At 46.4% G+C, this 21,592-nt stretch overlaps 1 protein-coding gene across 1 annotated transcript in view; it reads right to left on the bottom strand.

Annotated features, from left to right (window-relative positions):
- The window catches only part of LOC126175425 (WW domain-binding protein 2), a 129,037-nt gene that overhangs the window by 76,493 nt on the left and 30,952 nt on the right, over positions 1-21,592 (bottom strand). Inside the window, exon 3 of the mRNA XM_049922223.1 lies at positions 16,920-17,079. Within this exon, the coding sequence (XP_049778180.1) occupies positions 16,920-17,079 (160 nt within the window). The remainder of the gene's footprint in view (positions 1-16,919; positions 17,080-21,592) is intronic.

Here is a 21,592-nt window from a genome sequence, read left to right as displayed (position 1 = left end):
TGAAGACAGAGTATAAACTTTAAAATCACGACAAGAAACAGTGCATTTTTGAACAATACGAAGTAATAGCATCTTACGATTGTGAATAAACTGTTTTTTGTTTCCATATTAGATAAGAGTAATAGTGTCGATAAACTGTGTTGTAATGTGCAAACGCGTAAATCCGCACGAAAAACTGTGAAAAGTGAACACCAAAGAAGACACGTGTGAACATTACAACAACAAAACGAGCCAAGAATTCTTCACGAAAGCTTTAAAGAAGTGTTTAGTAGTAATATTATGACTGAAATTGCTTTTTGAATAGTGAAAATCGGGCAGCTTCATGTGGACCCATAAACTGTTATGTAGGCAACAATTTATTGTGGCGACGCAATTGCTGGGTGACGTCACGCAGACCCGTGCAGCAGCTGCGCCAAAGAGCTTCGACCCGCGAGGTGATTTCACATGTCATCCCAACTACCTGTGCAAGGAGTAGGTCAGGCACAGACGCACTACACTGACAGATTTTCAGCGCGACTTCGAGACACCGAGCGGGAACCCGGCATCTAGCGGCCGAACTACTAACTACGCCCGCCTGCAGCGCCACGGAGCGGCCGACTGAGAACTACAACGACTCGCCACACATCTTCAGCGCGACTTCACGCGGCTCAGGCGGCAGTACAGCGCCACGCTCACTTCAAACATCAAAACATCGCGACTCGTGGTAACGTCAATTGGTGAGTGAAGACAACTGGTTAGCATAACATTAAATTGCAGTGTACGGTCTTCACGATAAATAAACAGTTTTAAACTGTGTTTCACCTTAGGAGAAGTGCCCAATTACAGTAATTTCTGAAAAGTTTGCGAAACATTCTCTGAAATATAGCATACTTATTTATGCATACTGCGCTGTCTAAATGGTGATTATACAGATATGATAATTGTTTTTGGGGATTTTACATTTATAGATTTAATGAATGGTGTGATTTATCTTATTTAAAACATTTTACATAAACTGTGTATGTGAAAATCGATATTTGAAATTATTAGGTTTTGAGAGTCGTTATGTTCAGTATTCATACGTATTGTGTCAATTTTGGGATTAACTGAAAATACTGCAGGTACTGTTTGATTAGTTTAGCAGTAATTAGGAGTGTTTTGGGTTGCTAGAGGTTATTTTATATTACTTGCCTGTGCATTAAAAATAAACCAAACATGTCTACTGAAGATAAGCAGGTTTGTGAGGCAGTAGTTGAAAGGAAAGGGATAGAACAAGAAGACAGAGATGATTCAGGAATCAGTGATAATGGATTGTCATTAGAATGCCCATTAGCACATTCAACTAGTTACCCCGAGACACCGGGACAAACGACGAGAGATAAGCCAGTTTCAGAGGGTGCAGATATGCGGTCGATGTTGGCAGACCTGATAAAGGAAATCAAGGCAACAATAAAGGAAGATTTACAAGAAGCTAGAGAAAGGGCAGAAATATTCCGAAAATCATTATAGAAAGGTTTACACGAAACTAGAGAATCATTAAAGGAAGATTTACAAGAAGCTAGAGAAAGGGGAGATATATTCCGCAAATCATTAGAGAACCGCAAATCATTAGAGAAAGATTTACAAGAAACTAGAAAAAGTTCTGAAATATTCCGAAAATCATTTAAGGAAGATTTACAAGAAACCAAAGAAAGCTTAGAAAAGTCAATTACAGAAACTGTAACGCAAGAGCTCAAAACATCGGAAAGGAAGATAGAATATAATCTGAAGAAGGAAATACAGGAATTAGAAGAACGACTAAAGATGGACATCAACGAGGGAGAAAGTAAGCTACAGAAGAGTATAGACCAAGTCCAGGGAGACGTGGAGAAGATGGAAGGAAACTTAACAAAGAAGATAGAAGACGATATTGAAGAAACTAAAGCCAAATTGGGAGAAAGGATCACCGAAGTGGAAACAAATTGCAATCATCGAATTGCCGAGGTGACGCAGATGCAGAAACAATGCAATGATGTGGTTAAGGGGATAGGAGATAGGCAAAACCAACTGGCTGTCAATCTGAGAAATGCTATAGCTGTGCAATGAGAAGAGGATAACAAGAGGGTTGCAATGGAGGTCAGGCAATTACAACAGGGAGTGCAACAATTGGAGAGCAAAACCGAAGAAATCGATAAACGAATTAGCAATGCCACTTTAACCGTTGTGGAAGGTAGAGTCGTTACCTTGACGAGCAGTGATAATCGGTACATCCAAAATAATACAGGGCAGAAATTTAAACCGAAAGGAGGGTTGCACCCAATGATATTTATGAAATGGTTAAAAGAAGTTTTCCCAGCACATTTTAAAGACTCAGACAAGATTCAATTTGCAATAGATAGGATGGAAGGTGAGGCCTTCACTTGGGGAGTCAGGAAGAAGAAAGGGACTACTAGTTTTGATCAGTTTGAAGGGGAATTCTTGAAGAAATACTGGTCCAAAAGTCATCAGTGTGCAGCAATTGAGGACCTACTACACCGCAAGTCAATTAATACATGGAGAGGAACGTCGAGAGAGTTTGCCGAACATTTGTGAGAATTGAACGAGACCTTGGAACAACCCCTGAGTGATGACATAATGATATCTGCGATAAAAAGAAGATTGAGCCGGAGAAGGCAAGAAACTGTATCCGGGAGCCTAATTAAAGATAGGGAGGCCTTGATGGAGATACTGGAACAGTTGGAATCTGTTCGATCACAGGAACAGAATCAAGCTAATGATCAAAACCGAGAGGGAAGTAATGACCAAAGGAATCATTTCAATAATTCGTCTGATTATAGAGGAAGAGGTGGAGGCTATAGATATAGGAATCATGGTGGTGAACGGCAATGGAGAAATTATTGGAGAAGGAGTGAAGAACCAGGAGATCATGAGAGAGGAAGGGATAGGCGAATGAATGACACAGTGCATATAGAAGAGGCGAAGAGACCAGAAAACTGAATGACACTCCAAATGAGGTCCGGTCAAGAGTGAGAGCTACAAGGACCCGAATAAACCTGCTAAGACATGTTTAGAGCATTCAGTTGTTAAACGGACATTTTAAAAAGGGGAATGTTTATTTGCATTGTATTTTCTGATGTATTATAACTAGAACTTCATATTTCATATCGACGATTACCTGAGAATGGGTGTAAAACCTGTAACAACTAATTTGTAATATAATAACTCTTATGTCATGTGTTCACGTAATAATTTTTGATTGTATGTTGTGTGTTACATTCAATATGGACTATACAGGATTATTGCTGCTTGATAAAAAATTGTGATTTGGGCGATGCCATGTTTGTGAGATGTAATAACCTTTTGTAGAATGTTATTGTGGAGACAGCCCACTACCGGAGTCGAGGGATTATTTGGTGAATTGTAATTTCATTAATTATTTACACTAGGTGTTTTGTTCAGATGTAATGATATCTAAATTTCCTTGCCGATTCTTTTACGCCAGAGGCTCGAGGGCGGGGATGTAAGGGGTCCGTAGGCCCTTACTATAAGTTTGCACTCGGCACAGGTCGATAGGGTGAACAATTGATTGTGTCGTGTTGCGAGAGCGAGTGTGGAGTTGAGCCTGTGCCATGTTGCGGGTAGAGGTGTGTGGAGGCCAGTTGTTGTAATGTAAGGCTTTAACGGCAAAGGGAGTTGCCATCGCCGTGGTTTAACCCCTTTGTACTAGAATAATACCGGGAAAGTGAAGAAGTATAATTATGAGAGTGATCAGTGATATTTCTAGTGCCGATATTTTGGTTTCGCGTCTACCGCGCCGGCATCATTTTGGATTGCAGTGTTGGATTGCAGTGATGGATTAGCGTGTGACGATAATGGAAAATGAGGAAGCCTGTGCCGAGATTAGCCGTAATTAGTTATGTATGACGAAGGCAGTGGCTGTCTCCTCCATTGTGTTTTTGAAACGAATATACGTTCGTAATTAGTGAAACTGTGTTGGTGTTTTTCTTGTTACCAGATATTTCATTATTACAGCAATTGAGAAGGACGAACTGGAAAGTAACAACTTCCGTAGCAGTCAATTCCGATTGCCAGCCCCATTAGGTACACAGTCACATTAATAATAATTATTGGGCTGCTATTCGATCAGATCGGGTTGAAAATAAATTGGAGGTGTTACACAATGCACCAGATCCAGTTGAAGATGATGAGGAGATATCTCTTGTAGTTAGACAAGAGATGTTTAATCATCTGACTGTGGATCCAATCTGGTCGAGGAGCTGTGCTGGGGCAATGTGCAAGGGCCCTGAGGAACTCCCACTCTGTAAATAGGGCGTTTCAGGGTCCACTGTGGCGTGTAGTGAAGAAGAGAACTTTCCTTTCCATTTGCCGTTTGAGGGTGCGAAAGGCGGAGGAGTGGGGGGGGGGGCGTAGTGCCAGCAAAGTGCTCGCAATCGCGTTCGCATCAGTAGAGAGCACGTCATTGATGTTAATGCCAGGGACACCTGTTGGGGTCTGCTACCGAAAACTATGTCTGATCTTCGTCCAGGCTTGGGAAGGTGACTTACGGCACCCAATGGTCGACACGTATATCTCACAACAATCCTGTTTCCGTCATTTTATAAGCATGTGAATGCAGGCACGGAGGCGCTTAAAGGCTATTAGGTGCTCTAGGGAAGGGTGCCACTTATGTCCCTGTAGCGCTGGCCGATGATCTTAAATTGCCTCAGCAACTTCTGGCGAGCACCAAGGGACTGTCCTTAGCTGGGGGCACCCTAGAGAACAAGGGATCACATTTTGCGCCACAGTAATCGTTTTAGTGACCTGCTCAATCACAACATCAATGGCACCACATGGGGAAGATTCAAAAGTGACAGTAGAGGTGAAGGCTACCCAGTCTGCCTTGTTTAAACCCCATCCAGGTAGGTGTCTCAGGGCACAGCGCCAGGGGAGTGACAAGAAGATGAGGAAGTGGTACTACCACACAGGTTGTAATACACTTTAGGGTGGACAGATGGGAGGGGAAATGGTATGCCAATTGATAAGCAATGGCCAAGTAACTATCAGGAGCCACAATGAAATGTGTGGAGACCCCAGTATTTAACAGGCACAGGTTGAGTTGGGATGGTAAATTTTCAACAGCTCTGCCAAAGCCAGTACGCATTGTACTACCCCACAAAGGGTTATGGGCATTAAAATCTCCCAAAAGGAGGAAAGGTTTTGCAGAGTTGATCAATCATCAGTGCAGCCAATATGTTCAGGGGTACCGCACCATCTGGAGGGCGATAGACATTGCAAACAGTTATTTCTTGCATCATCCATATCCTGACAGCCACAGCTTCAAGAGGAGTCAAAGGGGCACAGATTCACTACATACAAAGTTCAGGACATAAACACAAACTCCACCTGACAGACTACTATATGCGCTACGGTTCATGTAATATCCCCTGTAGCCGCGAAACGCAGGGATCCGCATTGCCGAAAACAAGGTTTCCTGGAGAACAATGCAGAAAACAGGTGTAAAGCTTAACAGTTTCCTTAAGTCTGCCAGGTGGTGGAAAAATCGCTGCTATTCTTCTGGAGGAATACATGATCATGTGACTGGGAAGGCATGAAACACTTAATGAGGTAGTCTACGCCTCAGGGTCACCTGCTGCCACCGACTTATTACCTGAACAGGCTACATCCATTGTGTCTGAGGGCCTGGCCCTAAGACCAGGTGCATTTGGGCACTTTAAACACAGGCGGGTGTCATCTCTCCCACTAGCAGAAACCTGGGAAGGAAGTGGCCCAACAGACCCCTTCCTAGCGACAGGAACCAAAGAAGACTTACATTTCTCCAGCTGAGAAGTGGGGGACTGGTGTACCCAATGGTTGGGGGCACAGTGCTCCCATGGTAGGTGGTGTGGGGGCAACATGAAGGGAGGTGCCCCCACCATCAAGGGGAGGGTGTAGGTGTAGTCTTCCGGCTCTGAGAGCTGAACGGAACTCATGGAACTGATGGTGCTACAACTGTTCTCGTAGCAGCAGCATAAGAGGTGGTCATAGCCACAGGAAGTAGGCGCTTTAATTTCAGTCCAGGGTCTTGTATTCCATGATTTTCCTTTCTTGCTGTCAAATCCTGCAGTCTGGTGAGCAAGGGGTATGAGACACTCCGCAGTTGGCAGATGAGAGGCAGGGCACATGGAGTTTTGGGATGGGATGGACGTCCACAATCTCAACATGTGATGCTGGAAGTACAGCGGGAAGACATATGGCCAAACTTCCAGCACTTAAAGCACTGCATTGGGGGAGGGATATATGGCTTGACATCACCCTGACATTCTCCGGTAATGTGTCACCCTCAAAGGCCAAGATGAAGGCACCAGTGGGAACCTGATATCCCTCGGACCATGATGGACATGCCGGACGAAATGAAATCCTCGACACACTAAGTTGGCGTGCAGCCCAACGTCAGACTGAAAAAGAATGTCCCTGTGGAATATAAAACCCTGGACCATATTTAAGTTCTTATAAGGAGTGATGGTAAGGGATACGTCCCCCAGCTTGTCACAAGCGAGTAATGCCCGTGACTGGGCAGAGGATAGTATTTTTATCAAGACTGACCTTGACCTCATTGTGGACAAATCCTCCACCTCCCCAAACTTGTCCTCTAAATGCTCTACAAAAAACTGAGGCTTCATTGGAACAAAGGAGTCCCCATCAGCTCTTGTACATATGCAGTACTAGGACGAATAATGTTTGCTGCCATCCTTAGCCTGGCATTCCTCCCATGGTGTGGGCAGGGAGGGGAACCATTTAGGAACATACTTCCTTGCATTACACCTGAGACTTGGAACACTTAGAGACTGCTGGCGTTTGATTAGCACCAAGTGATGACATGCTACACTTCATCGCGATTCATCCGCCCTGAGGCCACCCACCCCAACCAGGACCCTCCCCACAGGCACCACCTGGCCACAGCTTAGGCCACCAGCAGGATGACCCTTGCCGGGAGTCCCAATGCCCCTACTCATTGGCGTACATGGGGAGTTAACAGTGCAGGCATCAGCAGAGTGTTTGCTGTGTAGTCAGGGGGCTACAACAAACATGGTACATGGCGGCTCCATTACAACAACAGACTGGCTACCGTGCTGGATATGATGTGCAAAGAATTCCGCAGTCCTCGCCGGTGAAGAAAACGACACTGCATAGTGGGTGGAAGAAAACGCAACTTGAAGGGTATCCTCGCTCAAGAGGTGGAGGACAAGCAGGACTGCAATGCCTAGACGAGAAAGTGAGCTAAAGATCTCAATGTACGATGGACACGAGGCACCATGTAAGGTGTCCTTCCCCAGTTGGATCACTCTTCAGGAAAATTTTAAAAATTGGAGGTCAAACCCTATAGGGGACCATCACAAAGACCGAAACATGTGAGACTCCTTTTAGTCACTTTTTACGACATACAATAATACCTCAGGCCTACTGTAACCCCTGGACCCTCAGCGGGACCAACTTAGGTCATAAAAAAGCACCGAGACAGGAAAAACCGTATGAAGGTGGGGAGGTGGCCACGAAAGCCCCACTGATGCAGTTGTGTGAGAATACAGTGTCTCCAATTAGTATCGTATGCCTTACTTATATCTAAGAATATGCCGATACAGTGATGCTTATGGAGGAAATCCTGCTGAATAGCCGCCTATAGGAGGGTCAGATTGTCGAAAGTGGACCGAAATCTTCAGAATCCACATTGAGAACACCTATGGAGTTGCCTGGTCTTTAACAGCCAGACCAGATGTTGTTTAACCATTCACTCCATGGTCCTTCCTACACAGCTTGGTAAGGCGTTACTCCAATAACTACTGGGACACGTGCGAACCTTTCCTGATTTGAGAGGAGGATCAAAATCTCCTCCCTCCACGAGTTGGGAAAGTTGCCTGTCTGTCAGATTAGATTAAAACATTCGAGGATGATTTCCTTTGATGCTACTGACAAAAGTCAAAGCATGTACTACTGGATATGGTCATGACAGGGTGCACTGTCACGAATCTCAGTCAATGCCAATTCGAGCTCCCACATGGAGAAAGGGTAGTTGTAGGCTTCAGAACTGTTGGACCTGAAGTCCAAGTTTTTCCTCTCTACAGTCGCTGCATCTTGGCTTGCACTGGCAGTAGTTTGTGCAAAACGCTTAGCCAGTGTCTGAGCAATGTCTCTGGGTATTGTTTGGAGGCACCCCTGTATCAGCAGTGCTGCTATCGGTAAATGGCTTCATTTACCGGAAATCCTCCTGATGGTTTCCCATACTTTTACAGAAGAAGTGGAATGATTGATGGAGTCCAAAAATGCTTGCATTACCTTTAAAATGTCGAAGAGCAGCACACCTTTCCCAGACTGCGGAATGGTACTCATCTGTCCATGGTACTGTTCGCCTCCTAAGGTGACATGAGGACTGTGGGATGGAAAGGTCAGTGGCATGATGGATCACCCATGTGATGTAGTCCACCCGTCCTCGGATGGTGTCACAGCATTTGAACACAGCCAGTTGGCTGAAACGCGTCCAGTTAGCCCTGCTGACCATCCGTTTTGGTGGCTTAACTTTAGGTGGTGAGCCATTTAGTAGGGGAAGGCAGACTGGGAATAGTCACTGAAATGAAGGTCATCAATGACCTAACAATGAACAGAGTCGGCGAGGGCAGGAGAACAGGAAGAGGGGTCAAGAGCCGAGAATGACCCAGTAGCAGTAGAGAAATGTGTGCAAGTACCTGCGTTGAGGATACACAGCTTGTGAGACCTGACGTCCTCCAAAACCTGATGGCAAGTATTAGTCGAGCCCTACAGGACATGATGGGCATTGAAGTCTCTCAGGAGGAGGAATGGTCGCGGGAATTGTGTGATAAGATCCATGAGAGCCTCAGAGTCTATTGCATCTTGCGGAGGTAAATCAGTGAGCAAACAGTGATCCTTTAACACACATGAATTTGAACTGCAACTGGTTGCAGGTCAGTAGCTAAGGGCAGAGCAGAGGAGTGGTGCACATTAGTGACGAACACTGCGACACCTCCCTTGGCCCTTTTCCCCAATAGGTCATTCTTGCGGTATAATGTATATCACTGTAGCACAGGGACAGCTGTGTCTTTAAAATTATTTTATTGTAAACAAGAGCACAAGGAACGTGCCTGTGCTAAGAGTTTCAGTTCCTCCACTTGAGTCCTGAACCCATTGATGTTCCACTGTAGTATGGAAAGCCGTGCCATCAGTGCAGTTTCACTTTCTCCCTATTTTTGCACTGGGGATGTGAAGCACTTTTAAAGTGAGGGGGAGTGGAGGAGCTGCCTGGATCCAAGGCATCCAATTCCATTATCAGTCAGATGGGAAAGAATGATGTCGGATGGCACTCGGGACAGCTTCTGCCCCAAATGTCATGAGCATTTCCCTGCACCCTGTCCCTTCGAGGATGAGAGGGAAAGGGGGCATTGAGAAGCACTCTGCTTTTCTTGTACCATCTGGATGCTTGCTGCGAAACTGTGGTTGGTCTTTCCTGGTGCAGCTGCTTGGATTGCTTTGTCCTTGCTCTTTTTCCTTGACATGTACATGTGCAAGTACCGGTGCTTGTGGTGGATACAGGCACACTAGGCATTGTCCGTGTCGAAGCATCCACCTTGGGAATAGGTTTCGCTTCAGCACAGGGAATCCGCATGGCCCCTTTTATCTCCTGTATTTTGTGTTCTTAAGCAAAAACAGGGCAGTATCGGCTCCAGACTGGGTGGTTTCCAGAGCAATTGATGCAGGTCACCAGAGACGGGCAGTCAGTTCCAGCGTCACGAGCGGCTTTTCCGCAGTTCCCACAGATTGCTTCACCTCCACAACTCATGGTTGTATGGCTCAAATGCTCGCATTTACAGTACTGCATAGGGTTTGGAATTTAAGGCCAAACCTTAAGTCAAAGGAACCCTGCTATAAGGTGTTCAGGCTGTATCAGAGATTGGTCGGTTGGTTTAAAAGGGTGGGGAGGAGGGAAGGGACCAAACTGTGAGGTTATCAGTCCCTTGTGTCCAGTAAAATAATTACACAAGGGAAAGAAGAAAAGAAAGGAGACGTACAGCACAATAAGAGGAGAAAAGAAGAACCAGAAGAACAACAGAGGGACAACCAACACTAATATCGACAAAACAGGAAAAGAAAACCACAGAGAGAAGCAAGAAACAGGTAGGAAAAAACAAGAAAGCAGATGACTATGGCTGGCCGACCACAAGAATAAAAAGGATAAGCCAGCCACTCTGTGACACATTAAAACATCCACCCTAAAAGAATTAGAGCAGAGAACACAAAGGACATGCTCTAAAACTTATACAGAATGATAAAACCCACCATTACATATAAAATGTAAAACTAAATTAGCTGATGAGGCATTGTCAGCTAAAATTAATGGCAACGAGTCCGGTAACTGAAGAGTTCGTTGCAGGGCAGCCAAAGAAGGACAGTTCACCAAGATGAGCCACTGTTAGCCGTGTGCCACACCAACACTGAGGTGGCTCATCACGGAGCAGGAGGCAGCCATGTGTCACCCAAGTGTGGCCAATGCGGAGATGGCAGACAATCACAGAGTCCCTGCGAGAGGACCGCATGGAGCACTGCCACACATTCATAGTCTCCTTAAAGGCATGCAGTTTGTTGTGCATGCTGAGGTTATGCCATTTTGTCTCCCAAAGCGGCAAAACCTCGCGACATAGTACTGAACACAGGACAATTGCAGAGAAGGTGATCTCCATAAGTGGTTTCCACGTGGCCTGTTTGGCCAGCCTGTCGGCAAGTTCGTTGTCTGGGATTCCAACGTGACCTGGGGTCCAGACAAACACCACTGAATGACTAGACCATTCCAGGACATAGATAGACTCTTGGATAGCAGCTGATGAGGGTAGCACTGTTCGATAGCTTGTAGGCTGCTCAAAAAGTCAGTACACAGAAGAAACAACTCCCCAGGGCACGAACGGATGTGCTCAAGAGCACAAGATATAGCAACCAGCTCAGAAATGAAAACGCTGCAACCATCGGGCAAGGAATGCTGTTCAATATGTCCTCCATGGACATATGTGAACCTGATGTGAGCATTAGCCGTCGACCCGTCGGTGTAAACCACTGTGACCTCGGAACATGTCAACAATAGAGAGGAAGTGGCAGTAGACAGTAGTGGCGTTAACCGAGTCCTTAGGGCCACGTGGAAGGTCCAGGCCAAGCCGCGGCCTAGGTGTACACCATGGAGGTGTTCGTGAATGAACCTCAAGTATATGTGGTAAAGGCAAGGACTGCAGTTCGGAGAGAAGGGATTTCCCATGAACTGCAATTGTAGGCCTTGACCTGGTCAGCCGAAGAGGGAGATCACCCGCCATGGGTGGGAAAAGGAGACTGTAATTTGGAGGCGCAGGTGGACTACAAATGTGTGCAATGTAACTGGAGAGCAATTGCACACACCTAACCTGAAATGGCCTCCACCAGGATACTGGTCACCGGAGTCATTCTAAAAGCTCCTGTCGCTAGGCAAATGCCACAGTGATACACTGGGTCGAGTAAATGCAATGCTGAGGGTGCCACCAAACCATAAGCCACACTCCCACAGACAAGGTGGGATTGAACAAGTGCTCTGTAGAGCTGCAGCAGCATAGAGCGATCTGCACCCCAGTTGGTGTTGCTCAGGCAGCCGAGGGCATTGAGGTGCTGCCAGCAAGATTATCAGTGGTAGAGTGACCCTGATGGAAGCTGCCCTGTCATGGAGTCAGTAGGCCACATGACTCCAGGACCCAACCCAACCGCCGACACACCATACGTTCCAGCAGCATACGAGGAACATTGGTGAGGCTGGTGGGCCAATAGCTCTCCACATCAAGTGGGTTTTTACTGGGTTTAAGCTCCGGAATGATGGTACTCTCCCGCCATTGCGATGGAAAGATGCCTTTGCACCAGATCCGGTTGAAGATGATGAGGAGATGTCACTTGTAGTCAGATGAGACATGTTTAATCATCTGACCGTGGATCAAATTTGGCCCAAGAGCTGTGTCGGGGCAATGTGCAAGAGCACGAAGGAACTCCCACTCTGTAAATGAGGCGTTATAGGGTTCACTGTGGCGTGTAGTGAATGAGAGGACTTTCCTTTTCATCCTCCGTTTGAGGGTACAAAAGGCTGGGAGGTAGTTCTCTGATGCAGAAGCTCGAGCATAGTGCTCAGCAATCATGTTTGCATAGGTAGATGTTCATGTTAATGCCAGGGACACCTGTTGGTGTCTGGTACCCAAAGACATCTGATCTTTGTCCAGACTTGGGAAGGTGACGTATGGCACCCAATGGTCGAGACATATCTCTCCCGACACTCTTGCTTCAGTCTTTTGATAAGCTGGCGAACATGGGCGGGGGGCTGCTTAAGGACTATGAGGTGCCCCTGGGAAGGCTGCCACTTATGCTGCTGTAGAGCTCACCAACGCTCCTCAATTGCTTCAGCAAGTTCCGACGGCCACCAAGGGACTGCCTTTCACTGAGGGCACCATAATGAGCTACGGATCGTGTTTTCTGCCACAGAAACAATTGTTTTAGTCACCTACTCAACCATCACATTGACGTTACCATATGGGGGAGATTCAATGGCGACAGCAAAGGTAAAAGTTTCCCAGTCTGCCTTGTTTAATGCCCATCTGGACAGGCACCTGTGAGCCTGATGCCGGGGCAGTGGCAGGAAGATGGGGAAGGGGTCACTACTACACAGGTCGTCATGTGCTCTCCAGTGGATAGGAGGAGTCTAGGGCTACAAACTGATAAATCAATGGTCGAGTAACTACCTTGAGCCTCACTGAAATGTGCCAGTAAGCATGGTGCCACCCCACAAGGGGTTATGGGCATTAAAATCTCCCAAAAGTAGGAAAGGTTTAGGATGGGGTGGTGCTGGTAGTGGTGGTGGTGGTTGGTTGGTTGGTTGGTTGATTGGTTGGGGTTGAAGGGACCAAACAGCGAGGTCATCAGTCCCTAGTTTCAAATGTGGTCCATTCTGAAGATTGACATCTCAGAAACATCAGAATGATAAAATCTAAAAGGCTAAAAAATGTAGATGTGCAGCCGTGTTGTCAATGGTAAAAAAATGAGGGAAGTCAGCAAGGCAGCAACCCCAAGGCTATGCTAGAGGCAGGAAATATCCCACCTCTGATGCAGTAGAGGCAAGACCACCTGCTATTTAAAAGCTTTCAATCGCTAGAATGTAGACGTGTGTATTGGAAAAGGAGACTAAGTAATTTTAAAAAGTGATAACAACAGAGTAAAAGGGAAAGAAAAGAGGCTCTTGGCCAGGGAGGAGAGTTGGGAATCTCCAAACACAGCTTACAGTGGGAGGCACCCCAACCCTCACAGCCCTCCCCCAACACTAGAGTGAAATTAAAAACCTTAAAACTGAGAATAAAAACCAATTTCTGAGAACTAGTTTGACCATCCGGAAATCGTCAGCCAACATTAGAGGTAAAGTGCAGGGAAGTCTGGTACTTAGTACGCAGAGCCAAAAGGAGGGGGCATTACACCAAAATGTGGGCTACTGACTGGAAGGCTCCACAACCACAAAGTGGAGGTGGCTCATTATGCAAGAGAGAACCATGGATCCGCCTGGTGTGGCCGATGCGGAGACAACACAGGATAGTTGAGGCCTTTCGGGAGAGGTGGAGGGAAGAACACCACGGGACAGGTGTCACCTTAATAGCACAAAGTTTACTAGACAGGGAGGTAGCCTCTCAAGAGCTGGCCCATGATTGTGCAAAGTGGTATTTGATGTGAAGCCATAAATTCGCTGCAGGAAGGGTTACAAAGAAGTGGGTAAGTGACTGCTCCACCAGCCAAACGATCAGTAAGCTCATTACCTGGGATACCCACATGGCTAGGGACCCAAAGGAAGTCAACAGAACAAGCAGCACAGTGAAGATCAGCGAGATGGTCATGGATGGCCGAGACCAAGGGATGGCGGGAAAAACACTGGTCAATAGCCAGAAGACCACTCATTGAGTCCATACATAACAAAACATGGTTAAGTTGGGACTGTTGAATAAAGGTAAGGGCCTGGGAAATCGCCATCAATTCCACAGTAAACACCCCACATGTAGGGGGCAGGAGACGACTTTCCATGCCAACAGAGGACATGAAGGCATGTCCCACACGATCAGCAGATTTAGAGCCATTGGTGTAAAAAACAACTGCATCCCAAAATTCCCATAAAATTCGGCAGAAAAAACAATGGAACACCATCGGGGGAATGGAATCTTTCGGACCTCAGTGGAGATCCATCCGTATTTGGAGCCGAGGAACTAACCAAGGGGAGGTTGTTGGGGAGGAAACATGGGAGACAGGCCAAAGAAGGAAGCTGAAAATCACAGTGAAGAAACGCAAGGCAGAGCCCAATCAGTAAACCCACCCGAGGGCGGGAATTAGGTGGGCGACATCCATAGTCTGGGAACAGGATAGAATAGGAAGGATGAGTGGGAGAGGAATAGACAGCAATTGCATAAGAAACCAGAAGCTGGGACCGCCGAACAGAAGGGGGGGGGGGGGAGGAGACTATCAACAGGGCTAGTAGGGAAGGCACCGGTGGCCAAACTGATACCATGATGGTGGACCGGATCTAGGAGGTGCAGTGTGGAAAGAGCAGCTGAAACATAAACTTGAAAACCATAGTCCAAGCGAGACAGCACTAAAGCCCGATAAAGGTGGAGAAGCATGGAGCAGTCCACACCCCATGAGGTGTGGGAAAGAAAGCGAAGGACGTTGAGTTTACGGAAACGTCCGACATTCAGAAGTCTGATACGAGGCAGCCAAGTGAGCTTGTTGTTTCGACCCTAGCCAACGAACCTGACCCTCCTCCCAGCGGGCTATGGAAGGGAAGGCCGAAGGGTCAGAAGAAGCACCACTAATAGAATTAGTTCCATGCAGAGAGACAGCCGCAGAAGAACAGCCAGAGTTCTGGACCCGTATGCGTTTTATTTGCATAGCGTCCACCCTGATACCATCCACTCCGACCAGAGGCTCTCCCCACGGGTGCCACCCAGCCACAGCAAGGGCCATCTGGCACGGCGGCCATTGCCGGGAGTTCCGATGCTCCAGGACGACAAGCAACCACTCCTAGGCTTACATGAGGAGGTCACAGCTCAGGTATCAGAAGTGTGATCCCTGTGTTTTCAGGGGGCTCAACCAAAAGGATACATAGCAACCCCACTAAATGGGCTGGCTACCGTGCTGGCTATGCACCCTAGCATCAGACGACGACATGAAGGAAAAGGTGGAATGAACTAGGAGGGCACGCATCGGAGACACTAGGTAAGGTGCTCTTCCCCAAATGGCTCACACTACGGAACTGAAATTTAGTAATGGAGGTCAAATCCGAGATGGGGACCAGGGAATGCCAAAAGGATGAGGTGATTACGCAACAAAACCAAATTTCAAAGCCAACATATCCAGGAGGATATCGGGGCCAACTTAAACAAGGACACCAAGAGAGGGAGACGAGAGGACGAAGGGGAAGGAGCAAGGAGAGGAAGGGCAAGGAAATGCAGCCCTGGAAACAAGGAAGGCTGCAATAGCTCAGAGCCCGTGCTCGCCACGTACGTACTCACGTAAGGACCATGAGCCCCCTGGGGGGGGGGGGGATGATTATGATGATGATGGTGATGATGATGATGATGGTGATGATGATGATGATGATGATGATGGGCTTGTGGGGCGATCAACTGCCCAGTTATCAGAACCCGTACAATTTCCCAACCTTTGCACAGTCCAAACTCGCCACTTTCATGACTGATGATGAAATGATGAGTACAACACAAACACACAGTTATCTCAAGGCAGGTGGAAATCCCTGACCCCGCCTGGAATAAAACCCAGGATCCCGTGCTCGGGAAGCGAGAATGCGGCCATGAGCTATAGACAAGTCAACATGGGTCTGGGAGGAGGGGACAGATGGCATATATCTACCAATGGACACCAGAGAAGAGGAATGTTCCTATGGCTGAGGACGGGGCATCACAGTCCCAAATGTTAGTAAGGAGAGGGGAAATTAAAATGGTAGAATGCCTCAGATAAATAAGGTGTCATCGTAGAATGGCTAAGGGCAATGCTATTTGGATGGACAGTAACATCTTTCTCCACAACTGTCACAAAAACAGGTTGTCATAACAAAAGGGTGAAAATGTCTATACTTCTTTTTATCGAAGTACAATAAACACTCACAGGTATTATTTTAATGTCTTCCGTTTTTCTTGCAAATGGGACACACTGGCAAGTGGGAGTGATGATGGCAGTCCTTACAGCTGACAAGTTGTAGAATGGACACAAGATGTTTCGTTGTGCTCAGTGCGCCCATAGTTGCCACAGGTGCATTCACTGGGACTTTAAGATGACATATTTTGAAACAGAAGCACTTACAGCACTATGTAGCTGATGGTACATAGCGTATGACATCACAATGATAAACTACAATCATTGCCTTTTCTGAGATAATGGTCTGCTCAAATACTACAATAATTCTTCCATGTGTACTCAATTATCCTTCAGCAGACAAACTGCTCTCCTGATTGTAATATCAAGTCCTGGTGAAAGATACTCTGCAGTTTTCTGCTTTCGTCTGCTTTCTGGATCAGAAGGGAGCCATTAATGTCTTCTGCAATGCTGCCACCACTCTAAAAATATCTTCAGTGTGTTCCATAAAGAACTGAGGTTCGATTGTTACAAAGAACACTAACCTGGACACTTGCCTGCAAAAATTTTAATCTGTAATGGAATTTAATTACTATATACACTCATATTTACTTTCGTATTCTATTAAAAGCCTCTGTAAGCTAGTTGTGCCCTATATTATAATAATAAAATGAAGGAATAATGTTAAGTCTAGTGCAGTAACTATTATCATCATCAATTTACTGTAAATATTGCTATTGTGGACTATAGTCACAGAGAACCACTTTTAAAAAACGTACCCATCTGCGCTGCTTTCAACATTGCTGTTCCATATTCAATAGCACCACCAGACTTAAAGAGAAGTTTGAACTTTGCCTCACCAACCCAATTTCCATTAGGCTGCGCTCTCACCTTCCCTTTTATATAATTTGCACCAAACATGGGTTGTTCCAGTTCAACCTGAAAGAAATAAATTACCATGCATGAAAAGTAAATAAATGCCGAAACTTGTTAGCTTTCGGAATAAATCCTTTGTTGGGCTAGAGTACAAATACATACATGAAAACACATGGGCACACACATACACGCAATCCCCTACATTGCGCTGGCTGGACAGACAGACAATGGTGGGATTGCATTTAGGCAGGTGGCCTACTACAGTACCTTGGGTAAGGGGCAGGGGGGGGGGGGGGGGGGGATGGAAGGCAGGCAGGAAGAGTGGCTGAGATGGGTAGCTAGCAGCTCAGAGGAAGGAAGCAGGATTTCTGGCTATGAATATGGGAGGGAGAGGCAGCAGGTATGTGGACTAGACACGTGATGCACAGGCATTGGAGCTGGTGTGATGGGAAGCACAATGAATGTTATATGGAGACATGGGTTGGGAGGGGGTGACATGAGAGAGAAAGGGGAAAATGGTCAGTAGAGGATGTAGGGACAGTGGGTTAATAGAGACTGAGGTGGTAACCATTCGTTCTGATGGAGAGTTCGTCGGTTGTCATGAGGCCATTGAAAGCTGTGCAGTGATTACAGCAGAGTTTTTATATGACACAGTTGCTTTGACAGGTGACCTTGTCTCTGTGGGATAGGATAAGTCTGAGAAAGGACTGGAGTAAGAAGTGCTGGGTGAGTGAACTGGACAAGTCTTGTATTTGGGTCTCTCACAGGGGTGTGATATCTGTGGCAAGGGGTTGAGAGTGGATGCAGCTTAAGTGTGGACAAAGATGATGTTTAGGTTGAGTGGACAACATAACACCACTTTGGGAGTGGTGGGAAAGATCTTAGGTAGGCTGTCACTCATTTTCAGGCAGGATGATAAATAACCAAAACCCTGACAACAAACATGGTTCAGTTTTTCCAGTCCAGGGTGACATTTGGGGCTAGGGACAGTGCTCCTCTTTGGTTGATTCTTGGAGTGGTGGGAGGGTTAGGGATGTGCGAGAATCTAACATGGGAAATTGTTTACGGACAATGCTTGCCGAATAGTGCCTGTCTATGAACGCCCTCATGAGGCCTTTAGCATACTGAACAAGAGTGTTCTTGTCACTGCAGATATGTCATTTACAGGCAGGCAGGGTGTATGGGAGTGACAGGCATAAGCTATTGCAAGACATCCACATAAGTCAATCTTTGAATGGGCTATCTATAGGAAACTTCCCTGGCCTCTCAAAGCCCAAACCCCTTGTCTGATTCAGATTCACTGACGATATCTTCATTATCTGGACTCAGGGTCAGGACATCCTATCTCTGCAACCTCAGCAACTTCTCTCCCACCACCTCCTTGGATGTCTACCACCTCTCTGATGGCTCGATCCATACGTATGTCTACATTAAACCCACTGACCAACAGTAACTGCACTTTGACAGCTATTATACCTTTCACACCAAAAAAATACGCTCCTATACAGCCTGTCCACCCATGGATGACACACCTGCAGTGATCAGAACTGCAGTGCCAAATATACTGAATGTCTCATGATGGCCTTCACATAAAGGCACTACATTCTAAACCTAGCCCACAAACAGATCTTCCATGCCATATCCTCTCACTCCCCTAATCCTCCCACTACCCTCAAGAATCAGGTACGAAAGAGTGTCCACCACCCCGCCCAATAGTGCCCTTGACTGGAACAACTGAACCTTGTCCTTCACCAGGGCTTGGATTATGTATCATCATGTCTGAACATGTGGGGCATCACGTCCACAACCCTTCCCTTGGTTTGGTATTCCATCACCCACCCAATCTACACAACATCCCTGGTCACCCTGTGCCACTTCCACTAACAACCCCTTGCCACAAGGATCATACCCTGTGGAAGTCCCAGGTAAAAAATCTGCCCATTTCACTCATGTGAAATGCATGTTACAGGCTTATCCTATTGCATCACAGGCAAGGCCATCTGTGAAAGCAGCGGTGTCACGTACCAAGTCTCATACAGCCACTGCATAGCTTTTAATGTTAGGACAACCAACCAGTTGTCCACCACAATGGTGGTCAGTGCCAAACTGTAGCCAAGAACATAGTTGACCACTTAGTGTATAGCATGCTGCTGAACACAACATATTCAACTTCAATGGCTATTTCACAACCCAAACCATCAGGAGCCTTCCCTTCAACACCAGCATCTCCCAGCTTCCACAATCTCCTGGCTTCAATCTCCATCAACCCAATGTCCCTACATCCTCCATCTACCAGTTTCCCCTTCCTCTGTTCTGTCAACCCCTCCCAATACACACACCCCCACCCCAGTTAACTTTTCCATGCACCACATATGCATCACATCCTACTGCCTCCGATACCTGTGCACCACATGACTAGCCAGTGTATCTGCCACCACTACCTCCCACATTCCTAGCTTGCAAACTTGCTGCCTCACATCCAAGCCATTTACCACTGACCTCAAACCCCTCTTCCTGCCTCTCACCTTCTCCCCACCCCACACTTGTCCATCTGCCAATATTATATATATTAAAGGAAGTGGTGTTGTGGTGAAAGATTACGAAAATGGGGCTAACAATTGTCTGACGAAAAAATAATGACGTTAAAACCTGTGGGGAGCGGCTAAAATGATCAGTGATGTGCGAAAAACGGAAGTGGAAATAAAGTGAAAGTTATTAGAACTAGCCGAAATGGTTGTTTAATACGTGAAAGCAGCTGTTATTGAACTAGAAACGGTGGATTTTATAGCAGCGGTAGTGTTGAAAGCGGAAAATAAAATTTTTTTGGTTATGGTATGGAAGTGGGTTGCGTATTATTGAGCATATATAGGCGGGATAAAATTTAATACGTTTTTTCTAATTTAATACGTTTTTTCGAAATTTTCCCGAATTTCTCCGTCCTTTAACGTGATTTAGCGGCAACACAACCACCTAACCTTTATGCACATCGCTGTCTACTAACCCAAGTTCACCACAGGATCAACTTAACCAACACTTTTTCGCCTTTTTTCATACCAGATCTCCAGTTGCTTTCTAGTTCACCTTTATCTCTCCCCATATATTTCTATCTTTCATTTTCATTTCAACTTCATGTTAAACTTTCCACCTTCAAATACCATGTCACCCTCACAACACCCCCACAACGACCCCATTAAGTTTTATTTACATTCCCTCCGCAAACATGCCTTCACCCTAGCCAGATTACGCTCACATATTTTATTTTCTCAGGCTTGTCTGACATTTAGCATAACCCCCAAAGGCCTCACACTTAAAGGTCCCATCTCTGGCTGCAACCCTTCTTTCCATCAGTCCCTATACCAGTTCCAAACTGAACAATCCATTGCCCTCACCCACCTAATCCTTCACCTACACATCAACTCAGCCAATGAACACACCTGTCAACTCCTATCCTTAATAAAAGTCCTCAATCTTTCCTCTCCCACATCCACACCGGCTATTCAGAGCATCCTCCTACAGGCCAACCGCAAATTAGAACAGCATGCCACCCTTCACCTCAAAAAAACTATCCAATTTCCTGGTTTCCCACCTCCGGAAAGGCAACTCACTCACCCTTCACAACCTTTCCAGCAAACCTCAACCACCTCTCATTGCACACAAACCCAGTCTCTCCTATCTACTCAATCTCCCACTTCCAGCTCCACTCCCTCCAAAACCTCAAAATTCCAATCAACACAATCTGGTACCACAACACCCTAATTCAGTAGTTAACCTTTCCTCCAAACCTCTCTCCCAATCCGAAACCTCTGTCCTATCCAAACGCCTCACCTTCAGCCCCACTCCCAGATTCAACCAAACAGCCCTCGTCAAAGATTTACTGTCCTACACTCGTACTCTCTGCTGGAAGTATCACTTTGCCACGAAGAAAAATGATCCTAATCCTACCCCTAATGATCCAACTCCCCAAGACACTATCCAAATTGAACCCTGCCTGGAACAGTTCCGTCCTCCGTCACAGCGGGACCCACCTCCTCTTCCTCAAAATCACCCTCTCCAAACCTTCCAGGAATTTCTGACTTCCAGCCTTGCCTCTCAATCCTCCTTAAAAAACCTTAATCCTACTCCCAACATCACCACTGCTGAAGCCCAGGCTATCCGTGATCTGAAGGCTGACCGGTCCATCGTCATTCTTCCGGCGGACAAGGGTTCCACGACCGTGGTACTTGATCGTCGGGAGTATGTGGCTGGGGGACTGCGTCAGCTTTCAGACAACACCACATAAAAAAGTTTGCCAAGGTAATCCCATTCCTGATGTCCAGGCAGAGTTTCAAGGAATCATCAGAACCATAGGCCCCCTACAAAACCTTTCACCTGACTCCATCAACCTCCTGACCCCACCGACACCCCGCACCCCTACCTTCTACCTTCTTCCTAAAATTCACAAACCCAATCATCCCGGCCGCCCCATTGTAGCTAGTTACCAAGCCCCCACAGAACGTATCTCTGCCTACGTAGATCAACACCTTCAACCCATTACATGCAGTCTCCCATCCTTCATCAAAGACACCAACCACTTTCT

The sequence above is a fragment of the Schistocerca cancellata genome, chromosome 3 (assembly GCF_023864275.1).
Source record: "Schistocerca cancellata isolate TAMUIC-IGC-003103 chromosome 3, iqSchCanc2.1, whole genome shotgun sequence".
NCBI classification, from domain to species: domain Eukaryota; kingdom Metazoa; phylum Arthropoda; class Insecta; order Orthoptera; family Acrididae; genus Schistocerca; species Schistocerca cancellata.
Note: the sequence above shows the minus strand (reverse complement) of the source record. Positions and strands in the feature narration are given on the sequence as shown.